Source organism: Oncorhynchus kisutch, linkage group LG6, assembly GCF_002021735.2.
Source record: "Oncorhynchus kisutch isolate 150728-3 linkage group LG6, Okis_V2, whole genome shotgun sequence".
Lineage (NCBI taxonomy): Eukaryota > Metazoa > Chordata > Actinopteri > Salmoniformes > Salmonidae > Oncorhynchus > Oncorhynchus kisutch.
The window spans coordinates 21,392,718-21,415,280 of record NC_034179.2 but is presented as its reverse complement, the minus strand read 5'-3'; the positions used below and the strand labels follow the sequence as shown (position 1 = coordinate 21,415,280).

The 22,563-nt window shown below is 43.4% G+C and overlaps 1 protein-coding gene across 1 annotated transcript; it reads right to left on the bottom strand.

The window, feature by feature from the left end:
* Positions 1-3,153: 3,153 nt before the first annotated feature.
* On the bottom strand, positions 3,154-13,921 carry LOC109892068 (glial cell line-derived neurotrophic factor-like). Its single transcript, XM_020484486.2, has 3 exons — positions 13,162-13,921; positions 10,737-10,967; positions 3,154-6,597 (listed from the first exon to the last, which is right to left on the bottom strand). Exons 2-3 carry the CDS (start codon positions 10,939-10,941, stop codon positions 6,023-6,025), a joined length of 780 nt encoding a protein of 259 aa, XP_020340075.1. The 5' UTR covers positions 10,942-10,967; positions 13,162-13,921; the 3' UTR covers positions 3,154-6,022.
* Positions 13,922-22,563: the final 8,642 nt, after the last annotated feature.

The following is a 22,563-nucleotide window of genomic DNA, read 5'->3' as shown; positions in this document are numbered from 1 at the left end:
CAAACCTCCCCTGCCCTGACCCTACCCTATAAAACCTCAAACCTCCCCTGCCCTGACCCTACCCTATAAAACCTCAAACCTCCCCTGCCCTGACCCTACCCTATAAAACCTCAAACCTCCCCTGCCCTGACCCTCTCTATAAAACCTCAAACATCCCCTGCCCTGACCCTACCCTATAAAACCTCAAACCTCCCCTGCCCTGACCCTACACTATAAAACCTCAAACCTCAAACCTCCCCTGCCCTGACCCTCTCTATAAAACCTCAAACCTCCCCTGCCCTGACCCTACCCTATAAAACCTCAAACCTCCCCTGCCCTAACATCTGCCCTTCAAGTGCTGATGGCAACCTCCAATGAGGTTATTCCACCATGAGAATTACATTTGCACTCAAATGTCTGTCAGGGAGAGACTACACATGGAGTACTTTGTTACGCAAGACCTTTCTTATAAACGACCAATAGGATTCTACAGAACTCACACTGCATTTTGTATTGAGTAGCAATCAGATGCACAACATTTTGATAGAAACAAGTTTAATTCTGTAAAAAGTTATAAAATATTGTACAAAAATAAAATTTGTTGAGAGCTTTGGTTCAGTAACACAAAACAAGTGAGACATTACACCTTTTCTTTCACAGAGGCAATAACGACACAAACATAGGTCTGAAAACAAATAATGCATTTTTTTCTGCCTGCCTGGTGTTCGTACACTTTGAATGTTTATCTTCACAGAATAACTGCCAGAGTTATGAACACACAGGAAAAGATCACCGACTGTTGAGCAAACAACCATAAGACAGAGGGGTCAGTCAGTTAGTTCACACACACTTTAAAATATCGTGCAGAAGGGTAAGGGCCCAAGAGGCTGCTAGGTTGTCTCCAGAAGACTCACACAGAAATCTGATATTAAAGGGGAAGATGGTCCAAATGAAAAGTGTGCTGTGATAAAATGGTAGATTTTTCTCTGACAGTATTTTTTATTTTATTTAACTAGGCAATTCAGTTAAGAAAAAATTCTTATTTTCAATGATGGCCTAGGAACAGTGGGTAAACTGCCTGTTCAGGGGCAGAATGACAGATTTGTACCTTGTCAGCTCAGGGATTTGAACTTGCAACCACTTTGGCTGCTAGTCCAATGCTCTAACCACTAGGCTACCCTGCCGCCCCATTGGGCCTAAATTTCAGCTTGATGCCGTGGATTTGTTCTGTGTGCAGGGTGGAATATGAGACTAAAGCTGTCTTGGATGCAGTTGGGTGAGCACAGATACTCTGGTCCGTAATCCATGCCTTTCATCAGGTCCTGGGGCTCTCTCTCTCTGTTTCCATCAGAAGCTCCTCTCTATGATAATGGGACAAAGGCATAGCAGTAATATTATGCTCTTAAATAATTCTCTGTTAGTGTTCCCGTCTGTTTAGTAGTTGTTTTGGGTGAGTGTATACTGTATGCTGTATAATGCTCACACTGAATGCCTGGTTACCCAGTGGTCCCCTCTCTCCCCTTCAGTGATGTCACAAACACTGTCTGTTTTTGTTGTACTGTCTGGTCTTAAGACGCACACTTCCTTACGTATTTATTTGGACAGTGAATCTAAATAATCTGTACATTTGTCCCTATACTCCAGCATTTGAGATCAAATGTTTCAGATGAGGTGAGAGTGCAAAATGTCACCTTTTATTTGAGGGTATATTCATACATATCTGTTTTACCATTTAGAAATGTAATTACTTTGTAAGTAGTCCCCCCCCTCCCCACACTTGAAGATATACAGTATATCACAATAGTGAGTACATCCCTCACATTTTTGTAAGTATTTGAGTATATATTTTCATGTGACAACACCATGCTTCTACACCTGCATTGCTTGCTGTTTGGGGTTTTAGGCTGGGTTTCTGTACAGCACTTTGAGATATCAGCTGATGTACGAAGGGCTATATAAATACATTTGATTTGATTTGATTTGAACACTGAAGAAATGACACTTTGCTACAATGTAAAGGAGTGAGTGTACAGCTTGTATAACAGTGTAAATTTGCTGTCCCCTCAAAATAACTCAACACACAGCCATTAATGTCTAAAGCTGCTGGCAACAAAAGTGAGTACACCCCTAAGTGAAAAAGTCCAAATTAGGCCCAATTAGCCATATTCCCTCACTGGTGTCATGTGACTCGTTAGGGTTACAAGGTCTCAGGTGTGAATGGGGAGCAGGTGTGTTAAATTTGGTGTCATCGCTCTCACACTCCCTCATACTGCTTGGTCACTGGAAGTTCAACATGGCACCTCATGGTAAAGGATCTGAAAGGCCATGTGGTTTGATGAGACCAAGATAAACCTATTTGGCCATGTGGTTTGATGAGACCAAGATAAACCTATTTGTCCATGTGGTTTGATGAGACCAAGATAAACCTATTTGGTTCAGATGGTGTCAAGTGTGTGTGGCGGCAACCAGGTGAGGAGTACAAAGACAAGTGTGTCTTGCCTACAGTCAAGCATGGTGGTGGGAGTGTCATGGTCTGGGGCTGCATGAGTGCTGCCGGCACTGGGGAGCTACAGTTCATTGAGGGAACCATGAATGCCAACATGTACTGTGACATACTGAAGCAGAGCATGATCCCCTCCCTTCGGAGACTGTGCCGCAGGGCAGTATTCCAACATGATAACGACCCCAAACACAACTCCAAGACGACCACTGCCTTGCTAAAGAAGCTGAGGGTAAAGGTGATGGACTGGCCAAGCATGTCTCCAGACCTAAACCCTATTGAGCATCTGTGGGGCATCGTCAAACGGAAGGTGGAGGAGTGCAAGGTCTCTAAACATCCACCAGCTCCGTGATGTCATCATGGAGGAGTGGAAGAGGACTCCAGTGGCAACCTGTGAAGCTCTGGTGAACTCCATGCCCAAGAGGGTTAAGGCAGTGCTGGAAAATGATGGTGGCCACACAAAATATTGAGACTTTGGGCCCAATTTGGACATTTTCACTTAGGGGTGTACTCACTTTGGTTGCCAGCAGTTTAGACAATAATGGCTGTGTGTTGAGTTATTTTGAGGGGACAGCAAATTTACACTGTTATACAAGTGGTACACTCACTACTTTACATTGTAGCAAAGTGTCATTTCTTCAGTGTTGTCACATGAAAAGATATACTCAAATATTTACTAAACTGTGAGGGGTGTACTCACTTGTGTGATATACTGTATATTTTCACTTGTAGTGTATTAAAGTAGTCAAAAGTGTAGTATTTGTTCCCACATTCCTATCAAACCTGTGACTCTACAAAGTTGTTGGATGCATTTGCAGTTTGTTTTGGTTATGTTACGGATGATGTTTTTCCCAATAGTAAATCATGTATTGTGGAATTTTGGAGTCACTTTTATTGTAAATAAGAATATAATGTGTTTCGGGAACACTTCTGCATTAATGTGGTTCCTAGCAATGATTACGGATAATCATGAATGAATCGTGAATAATGATGAGTGAGAAAGTAAGACATAAATATCATACCCCCCAAAAAAATGTTAACCTCCCCTGTTGGTAAAGATGAGAGGTTAGCATGTCTTGGAGGTATGACCTTCGTATCTCTAAATTTATCATTGTGTGCTAGGAATATGGGACCAAATACAACATTTCTGACCACTTTAATACACGTGTGTGATTCTGTACAAATATTTATGACACCTTCAAATGGGAGGACTAGATACACAGAGCTTACATTTTTAAACGGATAAACAGAATGTTGGAAAATACCCTAAAATAAAAGGTGACATTCTGTACTGTCACCTCATATGAAGTATTTGATCTCAAAGTGAAAATGCTGGAGTATAGACCCAAATGAAAAGTTTAAGCTTCACTGTCCAAATAAATTTGTAGGGGAGTGCATGTCGATTTGGCTAAGAGAGGCAGAGCCTAGATCGCCCTTAAATGGTCTTAAGCACTGGTGTTCCAGTGGGAGTAGTGGGCTAAGCTGCATGTTAGACGATTGTTTTCAAACAAACCCCAGATCAGTAAGAAAAACCTGTATGTCTGTCAAAGCAGAGACCACAGAGACAGAGACGATCCCAAGAACGCTAAAGCCTACTGGGACAGTAACCACTACGAAGTTTTTGCCCAGACTTGGTGTAGAGCCAGGACCAGGCTGAAGGGTTGAGGGTAACAGACCCTGGCAGCCAAGTGTACATGCATACCATCAACTTCTGCACTGCACTGTGATGGCCAAAGGACAGTGGGTCCCTTTTCCACAGTCTAGCGTCAAGGTTTTTACTGACTGCTTCTATGATATCAGAGATTTTCTGTGCTACCATTACTCCTGACTAGCTTTTCTGTAGCATTTTGTAAAGAGTTTAGTAACACATTACTTTGCAAATGGTGTGATAGAAAGAGAATGTAAGTGAATTGAAAGCAGTGGGCCTGAAGGCTGGCCATATCCAACCTGTCCTGCACCACTTCTCTAGCAATGAGGTCATTTTGTTATTCTGTCTATAAATAAAAGAGGATGTCTTGAAATAATGTGGAGAGTATCATTGTAAAGAAAGCTACACAGCTCTCCGGGATAACCACTGGCAGTGCAACTTTATGCCTAGAAAATAAACAATGAATGCAGGCTTTGTATGTTCCTTTGTAAACCGATAATGGCATGCCATGATTTTGGCAGTAGTCTTGTTTACCCATCTACTTGGTTAGCGTGAGGAGTGAGGAGCAGCTGACTGGTGTCTCCCAGGCCCTCAGCCCCTAACGTCCCAGGCTGCTCAGCCCTCTCTGCTTTCCATTAGTGACAAATGAGGAACACTGTCAAAGACGCTCAAACCTGGCATCATTCAAAAGGATCGAAAGCAGAGATAAGATTTGTATGTTTTGAAAAAGGTTGGAATTGGTCCGCTCCACCCTATCTCTTCCTTTCTGCGCCCCCTCTCTAAATCGATAGCTTCTGTTATTCTCATAAATCTATGATGTTTTGGAATCGGCAGTGGGTTTAGGATTAACTACCATGGATTACAGACTTTGTACAGCATTTTGAAACTGAAGGATGAGTTTGATTAGTTATGGCTGCACCTTGAATCCTGTTGTTTCAGCACAATCTGATTCTACTTAGAAAACACATGCTCCACTTTGGTACCATCCGGGACAAAACAGAGCTCAAATAAATAAGAAAAACAAACATTTCTTTCATAAAATGGACTGCAATAAATAACAATAAGTTAATTCAATCTTAATAAATACATCTTGTGTGTGTGTATATATATATATATATTTATATATATATATAAATTGTAAATATATTGGATTTTACATCGATGTGTCGTACCAGACTGTCTCTTTGCTATAGGACTAAATCAGTCAACAGGTTCCCTCGTTCATTGTGAATGTAAACGTTAAGCTCCAGTCTGTGCAGTGAAACCAGAACACTCTGGACTGCAGCTGGAAATACTTGTCAAGAAGAGTTCTGCTCTCACTGTATGCCTCATGATCTGACTATGGAAAAACAGACGTTTTTGAGGAACAATATCCTGAATTCCTCTGATTCCGTCTCAGCAGCTCCATTGCAGGCAAGCCTGTGAGTGTAACAGCATGGTTCCACAGGGAAATGAGAACGTATCCCCTGTAGACGTCCAAGAACGCGATCCAATCATGAAGTGAATACTGAGCTGAATTGACAACGTCTCTTTTAAAGACCATTACGCTGAATTTCTAAGTAATTAAAATTCTATGTAATTATAGCATAGAGGAGTCCCTTCTCCACTGTGACCTGATCTGGGCTCTAAATTAGCCTAACTACTGGAGGTTTGGGGACCACACCATCCCTGTTCACCCCACAGCAGCCCCTCAGGAGTGGGACACAGGACATGCTAATACTGTCCATGGTTCCTAAGACACCACTGGAGTGGACTGTATCCGTCTCATGTTCCCTTCTTTTCCCATGTGTTCCTTCATTCCAAGAGGCAGTACCAGCCTCTGAGAGGCTTTATGTTACTGCTCCTTCTCCTTTCTGTCTGTCTGTCAGCTTTTCTTTCATTCGTCTCTCCCAGAGTCAGACACAGCCACATTTGCGGGCGGAATGCTTCCTCAGAATGTGGTAGTCCTCGTTGTTGTCATCCAGGAATGACAGATCATCGTCAAACGTGATTGGTCGACAGCAGGTGCGGGAGGGTGTGTCCTTGACCAGCTTCTTGTTGTGGGTGAGGTTGTTGAGGATCTTGTCATAGTTGGTCTCTGCATCTGAACAAGGGCCGCTGCAGTACCGGAAGATCAGCTCCTCTTTGGTCCGGTAGCCCAACCCTAAGTCTGTGACGTTGAGATGGACCTCTTTTAGCAAGCAGCCTCGGCCTTCAACTGGCTTCATCCGCTGCTCCCCTCTTTCACTGCTCCTCCCTTTGCCCCCTCGCCCCCTCACCTTCTTCTCCCCACGCCCTCCTCTCCCCACTCCTCTCCCTCCCCCTCTTCGGTCTATGTTTGCTGCTCCTCTCTGTTTCCCCTGCTCTCTCTGCTCCCTCCTTCCCCTTGAGCCGCCGGCGGACTCGGATGATCTCCTCAGTCTGCCAATGGTAGCCTTGATAAAATCCATTACATCCTCAAACTGGTCCGGATATGGGCCTGTGATGTCATCTTTAAGAGAGAGAGGATGCAAAGAGGAAATGAATGATAATGCAATAGTGAATTCAATGCAATAAAATGACAACACATAGAGTCGTAATAAACAATAGAAGTAAAAATAGTAATGACAACAATTTGAATGTTAAATCAATATTGAGCATCTCCATGACAAAGTAGCAATGCTTTGATAACTGTTACAGCTGACAGTGCCATACAGAGGATTGTTTTAGTCTTCCTCAGTCATTTTAGGCAAAGCCATATATTAAGAGTTCAGCCAGGTTTTATTCTCACCATGTTGGTGATGTAACAATATGTCAGTGCCTCTGACAGTTCCCTATGAAATGACCCGCTGCAAACAAGCAAAACAGAGTAGCGAATTTAACAGACATTTTTATTGATTGGCATAATGTGTCTCCAAGTCTGTACTGTGTTGTGGTGTCAACAAATTGCATATCTGCTTTCACTGGACATTTTCATAGGTTTTGAAACTTTCAGAGATAAACAGCACAACATCAATTATCACTTAGCTACAGCTATGGAGGAGAAAGTGGCGCTCTCAGAACATTCAGACACAAACCGTATTGGCACAAGTCTTCTCTAAATATGACTCTGATCTTAGTTATAGGTCTTGGAATGGACATCCTTCTCTTTCCCTTTTAAAACATTGAATCAGAGTTTACAGCACCTCCAGAAGGGAATCATACGGAATGTGACATTGATTTAGAGCAGATCTCTCAGAGCACCTATTCTGCTTCAAATTCAAAACATGCAGGGAGCCCTCTGCCCTCTGCAGAGGGGAACAAGAAGAGACCCAGAGAGTCCTGATCCTTATGTAATACATGTTGATTCTATTATAGTGTAAATCCCCTCCTGCTCCACAGCGCATAAGCATCTTGCAACCCACTCAGAAGAAAACATTATTGTGAAATGACTCAATTAGTATGGCACTATTACCCAACAGCAATCAGGCGTATGACGTTTTTATTATGTTTTAATGTGCGTGTGTGTATGTTTGTGCATCTGTGTATTTGGTCGGTGGAGGTAAGGTTAGTAGAGGGGCTATGCTGGCCTTGACATGTTTACTTCAGGCCTCAGTTGACTGGCCTGTCTGTGGTGGGCACAGGGCATCCAGACAGATTCTGTAGTGTGTCTGGCAGGTGGAGGTGTCAGTAACCCAGCCTCTCTATGGTGGTGGGTGTCACCTGTCTCACCTGTCCCACTACCAGGGAACAGGTAATCTGATCCACCCAGGTCCAAAGCTGATTGGGCCGTATCGGGTGAGCCAGGGGCCAATCTGTTTAGACACCCTGTGCCTTTTTGATTTAGACACCTCCTATTGTGTGTATATCAGCTGATACACTATAGAGCAGACAGACAGGGGTAGGTACTATTTTATACCAGCTGACAGACAGGGGTAGGTACTATTCTATGTCAGCTGACAGACAGGGGTAGGTACTATTTTATGTCAGCTGACAGACAGGGGTAGGTACTATTCTATGCCAGCAGACAGACAGTGATAGGTACTATTCTATGCCAGCAGACAGACAGGGGTAGGTACTATTCTATGCCAGCTGACAGGGGTAGGTACTATTATATGCCAGCAGACAGACAGTGGTAGGTACTATTCTATGCCAGCTGACAGACAGTGGTAGGTACTATTCTATGCCAGCTGACAGACAGGGGTAGGTACTATTCTATGCCAGCTGACAGACAGGGGTAGGTACTATTCTATGCCAGCTGACAGACAGTGGTAGGTACTATTCTATGTTAGCTGACAGACAGTGGTAGGTACTATTCTATGTTAGCAGACAGACAGGGGTAGGTACTATTCTATGTTAGCAGACAGACAGGGGTAGGTACTATTCTATGCCAGCTGACAGACAGTGGTAGGTACTATTCTATGTTAGCTGACAGACAGTGGTAGGTACTATTCTATGTTAGCAGACAGACAGGGGTAGGTACTATTCTATGCCAGCTGACAGACAGTGGTAGGTACTATTCTATGTTAGCTGACAGACAGTGGTAGGTACTATTCTATGTTAGCTGACAGACAGTGGTAGGTACTATTCTATGCCAGCAGACAGACAGTGGTAGGTACTATTCTATGTTAGCTGACAGACAGTGGTAGGTACTATTCTATGCCAGCAGACAGACAGGGGTAGGTACTATTCTATGCCAGCCGACAGACAGGGGTAGGTACTATTCTATGCCAGCTGACAGACAGTGATAGGTACTATTCTATGCCAGCAGACAGTGGTAGGTACTATTCTATGCCAGCAGACAGACAGGGGTAGATACTATTCTATGCCAGCTGACAGACAGTAATAGGTACTATTCTATGCCAGCTGACAGACAGTGGTAGGTACTATTCTATGCCAGCTGACAGACAGTGATAGGTACTATTCTATGCCAGCTGACAGACAGGGGTAGATACTATTCTATGTCAGCTGACAGACAGTGATAGGTACTATTCTATGCCAGCTGACAGACAGGGGTAGATACTATTCTATGTCAGCTGACAGACAGGGGTAGATACTATTCTATGTCAGCAGACAGACAGTGATAGGTACTATTCTATGTTAGCAGACAGACAGGGGTAGGTACTATTATATGCCAGCTGACAGACAGGTGAAGTGTTCTGCAGCAAAACCGCCCAAAATACAGAAACACCTCCTGGCTCTCCCATGCACCTGTTTCAAACGTTCTCTAGAATCATGTTTTTATGATTTAGAGATAAGCTCTGAAGCCTGCCAGTGTAAAGCTCCACTGAGACCAAAGTGAAGTCCTGACAAGGATCCGACAGGGACCAAAATATTATTTACTATTAACAACTTCATCCGTTTTCTAGCCTAGTTGTGCATGCTCCAGAAGCCTTGTACATGTTTTCTGTCCTGCAGACACAAGTATCTCTAGAGGCTGTGGATCAGCTGCAGAGACACTTGCCTCCAAAGATTATTTGGAATGGGTACAAGAGTCATCGCTTACCACAGACATTGCAACTGAAACAAAAGGCCAAACCTCCCATTGAGTTCCAGGGTTGTTTACACCTTGGTGCATTGTTAATGGTCTTAAGTTACAGAACAGGCCGAGGGGATGTCACTCACCGCCGCTAACTGAATATGAGGTGAGGGGGAAACATTTCTCTGGTCTAAATGTTCCATGTTTCATCTACAGCTTATACTGTGTAAAGACAAGACAGGTTCATGCTCTTTTATACAAATTGAATTCCTCGCCCTCGCAGCTGCTAAAATGAACGCTTGTTGCTTCTTACTCCATATAGTCCATTCTTTCTCCTGTGATCGGCATCTGTTTTGTGGTTCTACTGTAACTTGGTTGGGGAAGGGGGGGGGGGGGTGCTCAAATACCGCAGTCCCAGAGAGGCAGGGTTGAAGATAAACAAGGCAGTAGGAATGTCAGTGCTCAACTCTGTTTAGGACTGAGGCGCTGCAGTCACTATTTCTTTCTCCTTCTGCCGCATGGATGTTTTGACCCCAGCGTGATGCTGCCCACAGCAGCAGAGAATGCTGCTCAAACCTGCTGTTAGACAAACTACTGCTCCTCCTCTGAATCAGCCACTCAGCAGGATTCATCAATGACTGGTCTGGCCTCCGTTCAAGGGCGCTTCACACTATCAGGCATCAATTACATTGACTGCTGTCCCTTTATTTGGGATAAGCTTGCCTTGCTACAATGTGGTTCATAGCAAAAGGTAGTAGCTTGCAAGACTTTACCCACCAAAAACCAAGTGTAACCACAGAGAGCCTGTTCTTACCAGGGGAGCACCCCTGGTGCAATATGTAACACATGGCAACCTATGGCCATGGTAAACAGATATGTATCCTCTCTGTTTGGGTTACATGTTTGGACTGAATGTAGCACGTTTGTTTTGGTAATCAGGCAATTTGAACACACTGAGTACCAAACAATACATGGTATGCTTAATGTATGGTGTGTCACCCTCTTTAAACCCATATTCACTTCATGAAACTGAGAACCAGTTGAGGACTGAGTACTGCAGTCACATTAATGCTACTTTAATAGTCTTCCATAAGAAATTATAATTTTCCTGAAGACGGTCTGATCTTATGCAGAAGAAAGTATGTTTGAAACGTCAGTAGGTGAAAAAACAATGTATCAGAATCTTGACTTACATTTTTCTTCCATGGAAATCTCTTGCAGGCTGTGAGACTCCGACTGGAACTCTGGCTCTGGTTCCTCCACAGACGGGGACAGAGAATCACTATGCCAATCCGAGTAGTGAGCTCTTTTGGCAGGCTGAAGGTTTTGGTAAAGGGGGCGTGTGGAGACGGAGCTCAGGAGCAACAAACACATGGCCAAAACATCCCATAACTTCATCTTAGACTCAGTTCCTATGAAGGAATCTGCAAGAAAACGAGACGGATGTGTGAGTTGGATCCTACTTTACAATAATCAAACATTTCCGAATTGGATTGAACTATGAATATAAGTGTAGGCTGTAGACACAGTGCCAAAAGGGGGTTGGTTTGCTCATCTTTCAATAGGGGGTTGGTTTGGTCATCTTTCAATAGCGAGAACTGGAAAATATTACAAGTTGATAAAATGTATAAAAATGCTGGGCAGGCCATTATTGTGGCTACCATGGCTATGGTAGGATGACAATGTCTCTATCCACACGGCACAAGAGGTCCCTGAATAGTTTGATGAGCATAAAAACAATGTAAATCATATGCCATGGCTGTCTCAGACACCAGATCTCAACCCAATTGAATACTTATGGGAGATTCTGATGCGGCGCCTAGGACTGACCCCTCCTGTCTCAGCCTCCAGTATTTATGCTGCAGTAGTTTATGTGTCGGGGGGCTGGGGTCAGTTTGTTATATCTGGAGTACTTCTCCTGTCCTATTCGGTGTCCTGTGTGAATCTAAGTGTGCGTTCTCTAATTCTCTCCTTCTCTCTTTCTTTCTCTCTCTCGGAGGACCTGAGCCCTAGGACCATGCCCCAGGACTACCTGACATGATGACTCCTTGCTGTCCCCAGTCCACCTGGCCATGCTGCTGTTCCAGTTTCAACTGACCTGAGCCCTAGGACCATGCCCCAGGACTACCTGACATGATGACTCCTTGCTGTCCCCAGTCTACCTGGCCATGCTGCTGCTCCAGTTTCAACTTCCACCTGACTGTGCTGCTGCTCTAGTTTCAACTGTTCTGCCTTATTATTATTCGACCATGCTGGTCATTTATGAACATTGAACATCTTGACCATGTTCTGTTATAATCTCCACCCGGCACAGCCAGAAGAGGACTGGCCACCCCACATAGCCTGGTTCCTCTCTAGGTTTCTTCCTAGGTATTGGCCTTTCTAGGGAGTTTTTCCTAGCCACCGTGCTTCTCCACCTGCATTGCTTGCTGTTTGGGGTTTTAGGCTGGGTTTCTGTACAGCACTTTGAGATATCAGCTGATGTACGAAGGGCTATATAAATAAATTTGATTTGATTTGATTTGACTGCGTTTTCCACCATGGTCAACAAAACACCAAATGATGGAATTTCCCGTGGAAGAATTGAGGTCTCCGATAGAGTTCCAGACACTTGTAGAATCTATGCCGAGGTGCATTGAAGCTGTTCTGGCTGGTGGTGGCCAAGCGCCCTAAGAAACTTTATGTTGGTGTTTATTTTTCCAGTTACCTGTCGTTATTTGTATGACGTTTTGTTGGCTAACTGGGGTTCCAAATTAACAAACTTCAGAGAGCATTATTTACATTTGATCAAATTTGATATTTTTCAATTTAAAGGTCAAATATGTCTAGAAGTTTATAAACACTATATGTAACTATAAACTGTTACCACATTGGTATTTAGGTTTAAATAGACTAGTTATAATCTACTAATATAATTTAATACATGACTATCCTATTACTTTAGGGTCCTCCATAGCTTCTGCATGATACAAATATTGATAATCACAAGTATTTTTTAATGATTGTTTTTGTGCCAAGATATTTCTGCATGTCTATGAATTTCCATTCTGGCCCAAACAACACCTCGATTACAACTAATTTTAAACCTATTTCAGAGAGAATTTATGAGTGCGTGTTACTGAAATAGGTGGCCGCCACAGGCGTAGGGTGCGCCTTTACTCCAAAATGTGTTTATGGACACACCATGCATAGCGCATTGGCTACTGTCCAGCAGAAAGGTTACACAAGCCCAAATGTTGACATGAATTCGCCAGATGGTGAATCCCTGGCCAATTAATTATTACCTGGACTCTTGTTAATTAATTGAGCATTGTCTGCAGCTAAAGTTTGTCAATTTTTTATTGTGCAGCTAACACCGATTTTTTTGTATACACAGCTAGTGCATAGTGTGTATATGCTATTATAAAACGGCCCTTTTTTTACACGTTTGATGCATTTGTCCTTTCGAAGATAATAATTGATGAATGCTTTTTTGTATTTTGTAGGCTAGACATTCAGAATGTCCAATAGCCTCAAAATGAATGTATCAATATCATAGGCATTCGACAGCCTACACACATGCATCTAAATTACTCAATACTACTGAACAACCAATAACTGTGAATGTACTGTGCTTACCTTAAATCTGGCCCTTGCAGACCTGCAATTGGTATCAGTATTAAAATCCAACACACAGCGATGCATTTAACGTTCCGTGGTGCGTCAGAAGCAGCCCTAGTTGTATCCAAAGGATATATTCAGACTGTAAAATTGTATCTGATCACATATATCCGATGCGTTCATCCGATGCGTTTAATGTAATTTACAATGTAAAAATGACCCTGAAAATGAATGCAACAAGGCTTGATGAGTGGCTTCTCGTATACAGAGCAGCCAACCATGTGTCTGCCCACAGGTAGGCTACGCGCTGGAGTGACTGGCTGGGCAAAGTGCCGCTGCGCTCTCTCTCCAGGCGCTCAGTCGCAAACTAATTGGATTCTGGTTTCCACATTGGATATCCGAGATAGATCCACCATCACCAACTGCAAGGAGTCAAATGAAGACATCGGCTTTCCCGACGCAGGGAGTGGACCAGTTCGCCAAAGCCGAGACGCAGGGACACGTACAGAAAACTCGCGTTAGGGAGACCGTTAAGTGTTACTTTTGACCTTTTTCATGAGAGAAAATGTAATAAATAACGTTCGTAACATCCACCAGAGCAACATGTATGATCATGAAGATTTACGCGATGTTTTCATATCTCCAATGTATTCTAATAAAAAAATTGGGCAATGATGTGTATTCTCCATTATATCCAAGGTGTCCGCGTGAGGAGTGAGATGGCTGTCCACATGCGGGCTCTTCAGGCTGGCACTGGCAGTACAGATGTGCAGCTGTCTGCGCATTACACCATACCGGGCGCAGAGAGCGGTTTGGATAGATTTATAGCTTTAAGCACGCTGACGTTTCGAAGTGTCCGCCCTTCTTTTCTCGACCTCTGCACGACCAAACAGTAAGTAGAGACAGAAGTCCACTCCAACACACATCTCCAAAACACCCCTGGCACTCCATTTGCTGGGTCGCAGTTTTGGGATGTCTTGAGGATTATGTCACTCTCCTGATGTCCTCGGGTTAGATTTCAGTAATGCGGAAGGCGATTTGGAGACATTCGGTTGCGATACATGTTCCTTGCCTAAACTGATCTTCACCGCGCGCGCTGGGTGTCGGGTTCGGTCTGGTGGCTACACACAGCTCAAATTAGGATGCTCACCACTCGTATTTACTTGGAAGCACTTGTAAATACATGTGATGGATATTTGGGGGGAAAAGTGAACGTGTATAACGACTTTTAACATTTTACGTATATGGCGGCAAACTATATAATTCTCCATAATTGAAGGCATCTGTAGAATACTCATAACTATTCAGATGCACGCTATAGGTCGCAGCAAATGGTCACTTAATAACCCGTGTTTGGTGTCGTTATCCCTGCATGGGTCTATGTGAGCCACAATAGAGGCACCAGAAGCCTTCTGGGATATGGCACCTGAGAGGCCTGGTCCATTAACCCTCATCATTTACACTCAACAATCTCCTTTCATCTTTAGGAGGTCCACATTCATCCAGGTTTAACCCAACTGTTTATGAATTTATGTGAATTTAGTATTGATGAGTTAGAAGGTACCTGACCCCCCCCCCCCCCCCATCAAAATAGAAAAAACCATCCAAACAAAGCACACATGTTTTATTAGAGAGAGCAGGACTTCGTTTCTGTTTGACAGGCAAATTACAGAGGGAAATTTCTGAATGTCGACAAAAGGGATGCAAATCCTACTGTTGACACTGTAAATCCAAAGTGACTGGTGATATGATTTAACTTGTTTAGATCATTCATTGGTAATAAAGGTGCGTACTTGTTAGCTCCAGGACTGGAATATCATGTCAATACATGCATTCTCTAATATGGTTTTGCCCTGGTTACCCTGTGTCCTCTTGGTATTGAGTCCTTTCTACATACACACAATACTGTAGATTCCTCACTGGCATGTTCTCTTCTGAAGCTATGCATTTCATTGTTGCTATATCATTAACAGACTGTGAGTAATAGGTGCACCAATAACCTGTCAAGAGGCATACAATTGTCTAAATCCATATAATGTAGGTGTAAAGACACCTATGACTGACTGTGTGCTGCTTACTACATCTCATAATTATGCCTAAACCACAGCATAACTATTTTTGCTCAGTGAATCACTTTTAAGTGTTGTGTCTGTGTAAGAATGTAGGATGTTTCAAAAGCCAAGGGAGGGATATCCTCTACCGAGTTGTAGTACAACATAATAATTGAATAACCAGTAGTTTATAAGTGCAGGTGCAGGCTAAGGGAGTATATGACATATTTACAGAGTGGATCATAAAAGAAAAACGCTTTTACAAAAACTATAGTAAATTGATTTACAGTACACAGAAGATGGGTGGGATTATTCTTATTTGCATTCCCAGTATCTTCTCTCCTCTGTCCATGGTACATCCCTTTCTTGATGTTAACTTTTAAGCATTTGCACAACCCCACTGACCTGTTTTAACTCCATTGTCTAGAACCTTAAAACAAATAGGGGTCAAAAGTGACCTATTCTGCCTGTGCTTACTCTGATGCTGAGAGGTTATGGCCTACATCTGCACCCTGGATCAAGTTTACACAGCTAAACAGTATAGTCTCCCATCCACTAGCTCTACATGTGCTTCATCTCAGGATGATCTGTATTCACTATTAATTTCTGTTGGTATTCCAAATGGTTGTTTGATGTCATCAGTCACTAATTGATTCACTAATTGATTCATGTCATGTTACAGGATTAAAGGTTGATAGTCAGGTTTTTTGTCACATACACACCGGATAGGTGCAGTGAAATGTGTTCTTTTACAGGGTCCGCCATAGTAGTACAGCACTCCTGGAGCAAATTAGGGTTAAAGGGATACTTCAGGATTTTGGTAATGAGGCCACTTATCTACTTCCCAGAGTCAGATGAACTCGTGGATACCATTTCTGTCTCTGCATGCAGTTTAAAGGAAGTCGCTAACTAGCTCTAGCGTAATTGCTAACTAGTGTTAGCGCAATGACTGGAAGTCTATGTGCTAGCATGCTGCTGTAGTAGATAGTCATTGTTCTAACTTACGCTAGTTAGGATTGGCTCATGTAATAACCTATAACTTCCTCCATGCTGGACACATAGACATAAACATGGTATCCAGAGGTTCATCTGACTTTGGGAAAGTGTATAAAGGGCTTCATTGTACAAATCCAGAGTATCCCTTTAAGTGCCTTGCTCAAGGGCACTTAAATAGTGTTGACAGTAAAAGATGGCAGAAACCATTTAACTACAGGCTGATACAAGTACCATGTGTCTGTGGGTGAATCTGTTGACATTTGAAGGGAGGCACTCATTCCATAGTGAAGTCCTATCCCCTGCTTCTCCACTGAGATGGCATTATATTTAAAGGTCCAATGCAGCCGTTTTTATCTCAATATCAAATCATTTCTGGGTAACAATGAAGTATCTTACCATGATTGTTTTAAATTAAAATGCTCAAAAACAAACAAAAATATATCCTTAGCAAAGTGCAATTTCTCAAGCAAGAATTTTGCTAGGATGTCTGGGAGTGGTTTTAGTTGGGAAGGGAAAACTGAACATTTGCTGTTATTGGCAGAGAGGTTTAGAACTCTTTCTTATTGGTCTATTAACTAATTTACCGCTTGGTGATGTCTCCATGGAAGGCCAAAACTCCCTCTCACCAAAACAGGCAGACATTTCAGGTGTTCTTTTCAAACAGCTGTTACACTAAAAGGGCATAATCCTAATTTTCACAAGTTTTTGACTGCACTAGGCCTTTATGCGGTGCAGTCATAATTGGGGCACTGCCCAGTCCCCCTGATTTAGGTCTTGCCATGAGAGTCACTTTAACTGTCTCTTTCTTGCTCTATTTCCTCTGGGCATTATTGACTGTCAGAGCTGTGTGTGCATGTGTCTGTGCTGCTCTGGGTTTGGCCAAATGTTTGGCTTGGTGTTGGTGCCTCCAGGATGGATGCCCATTGACCATGGACATCTAGATACAATACATCACATATCCTTTATGGAAGAAGCGGTTACTAGTGGTTACTATTAACAAACCATGACAAACAAACACTACCATAAAAACAAGAATAAACAGAATTACATATTGATGCCCATTTTCCCTCTTACGGTCAACGAGAATATCAACAATAATGACAACAATGATTCATATGCTGTCTGCTACCAACAAGCCCAGTAATGTCACAGTCAAGTTGGTGTGTTCAGTAACAGGTAGCAACAAAGCCTAAATATACAACAAAAAGTGGTCCTGAACTAGAGCCTTCATAGAGAGTTGGGTCTTTAAAAGTGATTTAAAGGGATGAGTATTTTTTATGTGGAGGGGCTGAGAATTCCACAGGCGGGGGGTAGAAGTGGAGAGGGGGGCTGTCCCCTGTGGAGAGGGGGGCTGTCCCCTGTGGGGAGGGGTGCTGTCCCCTGTGGGGTATGGGGGCAGTAAGGATGTCACGGCTCTCGTCATAATGAGAATCGGACCAAAGCGCAGCGTCGTAAGTGTTCATGATTTTATTTGATCACAAAACACTCAAACAAAATAAACAAGAGGGAAAACCAAAACTGTTCTGTAAGGAGCATAAACTCTACAGAAAACAACTACCCACAAAACACAGGTGGGAAAAAGGCTGCCTAAGTATGATTCCTCAATCAGAAACAACGATAGACAGCTGTCCCTGATTGAGAACCATACCCGGCCAAAACATAGAAATAAAGAAACTAGAATGCCCACCCTAGTCACACCCTGGCCTAACCAAAATAGAGAATAAAAGCCTCTCTATGGCCAGGGCGTGACAAAGGAGACCAGGGTCAGAGCCCAGGAGCTGCTAGAGTGACTTGAGGTCAGTTACCAGTCCACTCAAACTGATTCGTAGAGTACTTCTCACAATAACATTGTCACCAAGCCTCGAATACGTTACGGAAAGTCAGGGGAGGTGTTGTGTTGGTAGGGGAGAATAGTTTTTATGGTGTGATAACCGAAAAAAACAGCAGGGGAACTAGATATTTGGGAATTATCAAACAGCTTTCTCTGGCTCGCACTGGGGAAGTGTGTCTCAACTTTGCATGACTGGGCAACAATACAGGTTATGATTGAAGATGGTCATGCCAGTGCACAGAGCCAGTGAAGTTAGAAGAGATGCAATATTATTATTAATATCAAGTCTCGTCACAGAGAACAGCTGAGAGAGATTGATCCAATAGCAACTCTGGAATACAATCAACAATTATCATAAAAAGCAATCAATCACTTTTGGTGACGTGATCTTTTAATTTTAGATGCGTTGATAAGGATGTTAATCACAGAGCTCTCTGATGTCAGAGACTAGAACATGACCAGCTGAAAGACAGACAGAGTGTGTATTGTTAAGTGGATTAGACTGGAGCTAGACTGGGGTGACCACAGACTTCCTCATACTGCCCTCTCTCTCTCTGGACCTCTGATACTAACATTAATGAGGTAGTAGTGGGTCCCAAAAAAAGTCCTCATTTTAGAAAGCGCCTTTGTTTTAGAAAGCGCCCCCCCAGGGCTGAATTTCTCAAGTGCTTGTATGAAATATTAATTGGTTTGGAGGAGTAACATGAGTAAGCTGAACGAATCACCACCACATGGGGTGTGAGGAAGAGACTCGTGACTGAGTTGTAAGTGCTTTCTTTTGTCATTAGGCGTGCGGTGCGACGGGGAGAACAACTCTATATTTAATGCCAACGCTCAGATCACTCAAACAGCCTGTCTCAGTAGGATGGTGACTGTTGGTTGATCTTTAGTACAGTGCCTTGCGAAAGTATTCGGCCCCCTTGAACTTTGCGACCTTTTGCCACATTTCAGGCTTCAAACATAAAGATATAAAACTGTATTTTTTTGTGAAGAATCAACAACAAGTGGGACACAATCATGAAGTGGAACGACATTTATTGGATATTTCAAACTTTTTTAACAAATCAAAAACTGAAAAATTGGGCGTGCAAAATTATGTATGATCCACCATTGTGTTTAGTACATGGGACATATGTTAGCCACATGTTAGCCACTCTTTGGCCTGTTATTTTTTGCCTGGTGTGTTTTATGGTCCTGCTGACCACAGTGACCAGCCCAGTGATACTGTTTGTGGACTATGAAAGGTCAGAATGTTAGCAGGATTATCAGGCTAGCACATGGAATTCACTCACATTATACACCCCTCACTCACATTATACACCCCCTACTCACATTATACACCCCTCACTCACATTATACACCCCTCACTCACATTATACACCCCTCACTCACATTATACACCCCTCACTCACATTATACACCCATCACTCGTATTATATACCCCTCACTTGCACTACACCCATGGAGTGGACTGTACCTTCTGACATGATACGTGACACTGTATATGCATCTCTGTCCCAACCTCATCAAGTAAGCCTTTGAGGATGATGGTTTGACTCAGTTTGGACAGGTGTATTGACCTGCACCTGTGATGAAAACATATACACAGTTTGGGTGCCTCAGCAGATTGTAGGCTTTATTTGAACTACTTGCAGGTGGCATGACCACTGACAGTACCACACATCCCTCTCTGAGCTGCCGAGTGAGCCGACCCTGAACAGATCCCACACTAGCCAGATAGTATCAGGCAGTGTTTGTTTGATGTGGCTGGGGGACAGTCACATGGCATTGCATAGTGGTCCTGTCTCTAAATCCCCTTTGGAACTCTTGCGGTGTGCCTGGGCACTGATACCCTGGAGGGTAGTGTCTCAACTCCCCTAATACCCAGCTGCTACAGGCTGCCAGACACCCGCCATGGATAACCCCTTGAACCAACAGCTTCCTGTTGAGAGAGTAGTAGGTAATGTAACAAAGTTAGATCAGTAGGTGATTGTTATACTACTGCTCAGTTTTTTAAATTTTTTTAAATGTTTAATTTTTTTATTTCACCTATTTAACCAGGTAGGCTAGTTGAGAACAAGTTCTCATTTACAACCTGGCCAAGATATAGCATAGCAGTGTGAGCAGACAACAAAGAGTTACACATGGAGTAAACAATTAACAAGTCAATAACACAGTAGAAACCAAATGGGGAGTCTATATACAATGTGTGCAAAAGGCATGAGGAGGTAGGCAAATAATTACAATTTTGCAGATTAACACTGGAGTGATGAATGATCAGATGGTCATGTACAGGTAGAGATATTGGTGTGCAAAAGAGCAGAAAAGTAAATAAATAAAAACAGTATGGGGATGAGGTAGGTGAAAAAGGGTGGGCTATTTACCAATAGACTATGTACAGCTGCAGCGATCGGTTAGCTGCTCAGATAGCTGATGTTTGAAGTTGCTATACAGTGCTGTGTCTCCCTGTTTTCGCTCCCATTTTTTAAAATGAACTCATGAGGTGGTGTACAGGCATGAATCACACAGTCTACTGTATGTCATGGTACTCCATAAGAAACAGTCTAGGTCACTGATAGAGAGGTTAAATCTCTCAAACATAGAAATATAATGTACAGAAAGGACACATTTTAAAAACCTACATGTACCATTTCTTTAAAATACTGTGCGCCTTGTATTTGTTCTATTTATTTTGTCAGTGCAATATACTGTAGATTAAATGAGACAAAATAGCCATGTCTTTTCTCAAGTCTAGTACATTCTACATCTATATACTCAGGACAAGACAGTAAAGATCAGAAGTCTTCACAGGAGTTTCTCTTCCCCTGATCTACTCAGCTGTGCCATAGGCCACTGACAGGTTTTACCATGGAGATAAGGGTCAGTGATTGAACTGTCTGCTGTGTTATTAGAACAGCACACTGCAGAGGTGTGGGAACAGCTCATTATTGGTCAAGGGTGAATGATCACCGCATGGGGATCAAAGGGAGCAGATTGTCTTGATCTGGGGGGAAATATTCAATGGCTTTTCAAGACCTTGCATAGGTCAGATTCAAGGTTCTTAAGAAGGTGGAGTGTGCTAAAAGTGGTTGGGTTTGTTATCAAGGTGTGTTCATATCTGACAAAGAGCCTACTTGATATACTTTGTGGAATCCTTTTGGAGTAGCAAGTCCCTTTACAATGACATAGTTGTGTGTATGTATGTTAGGATCTGGATGTATGGGTTTCGGCTCTCTTAATTGTTGCAACAGGGATGGTCTTGACAAGTTCCTAGGATCACACAGGCTTCCAGGAGTCTCTGTGTCCAGCTGGACAGAATCAGTAGAGATTTCTGCAGGGTCTGTACGGCCTCCAGCGCCTGGCGTCTGTGCTGAGCATGTGCGTCTGGCGTTTGGTCCCCCATGTGTTATCTCTGTAAGCCTTCATCTGGCTATCAGACACATCAGCCAGTGCCTGCAGTCACAGGCACGGCGTCTGTGGTGGAGCAGATAGTTTCCCAGCAGAGCCTTTTAACTCAGCCCACAGCCAACCCCGAGAGTGTCCCTGTTGGTCGCCAGCATGCCTTTGGGCTGATATGTTACCTGGGATGGGCTTGACCTCTACCTTTGACCTTCAGCAGCTGTCAGTGTGAGGTGCCATCTCATAAGAGACATGTCGGACGGTCCCCAAGGTGGCACAGTATCAGAACCGACGCTGGTTTTACGGCTCTGACCATTGAAAGAGAGTCCGCCAGGCCGGGGCGGCCCCCCCTCCTACTTCTGTTACTAAACAAACATGGACGGGCTAGTGCTGAGCAGCCTCACTGGAATCAGAGTCAAATATCCCTGGGGAAGGGAAATGATTACACTACTTGTTGTCCTGCTGCTTTATACACTCTCAATTTACAGGGCTGAGCAGTGCTATTTTAATGATAACCTCTAGCCTTCAGGGTTGCTGGCTTGCTTCTGCTGGCTAAAAATGTTGTACAGGCGGGGGGCTCGGTCTTGACTTTCACAACGTGTACCCGTCGCAAACGTAACAAGGTTGCATTAATTGGAGGGGGAAGTGTCAAGGATGTTTTTTGAGGAGGGGTAGTGGGCCCAATGAGTGATCGGAGAGGGGGCCAGATCCTGTTTCTGCTCTCCTCTGCTCTGGTTCCCTGTTCTAATCCAGCCCAGTATGTGTTGAGAACAAGGTGGGGGCCGTTGGCTGTGTGATTCCATCCGGTGGTAGTGCAAAGAGAGTCGCTAACTCCATACTTCCTCCAACGCTTCACTCATAATGGACACACAGAGAGCGCCGAGAACACCTGATGGATCTATGTCAGGCAAATACACATACACACTGGCACACACACATACAGTACACGCACACACACACATATAGTACACACACACATATAGTACACACACACACACACACACACACACACACACACACACACACACACACACACACACACACACACACACACACACACACACACACACACACACACACACACACACACACACACACACGCACAATCATACAGTACACACACACACATACAGTGCACACACA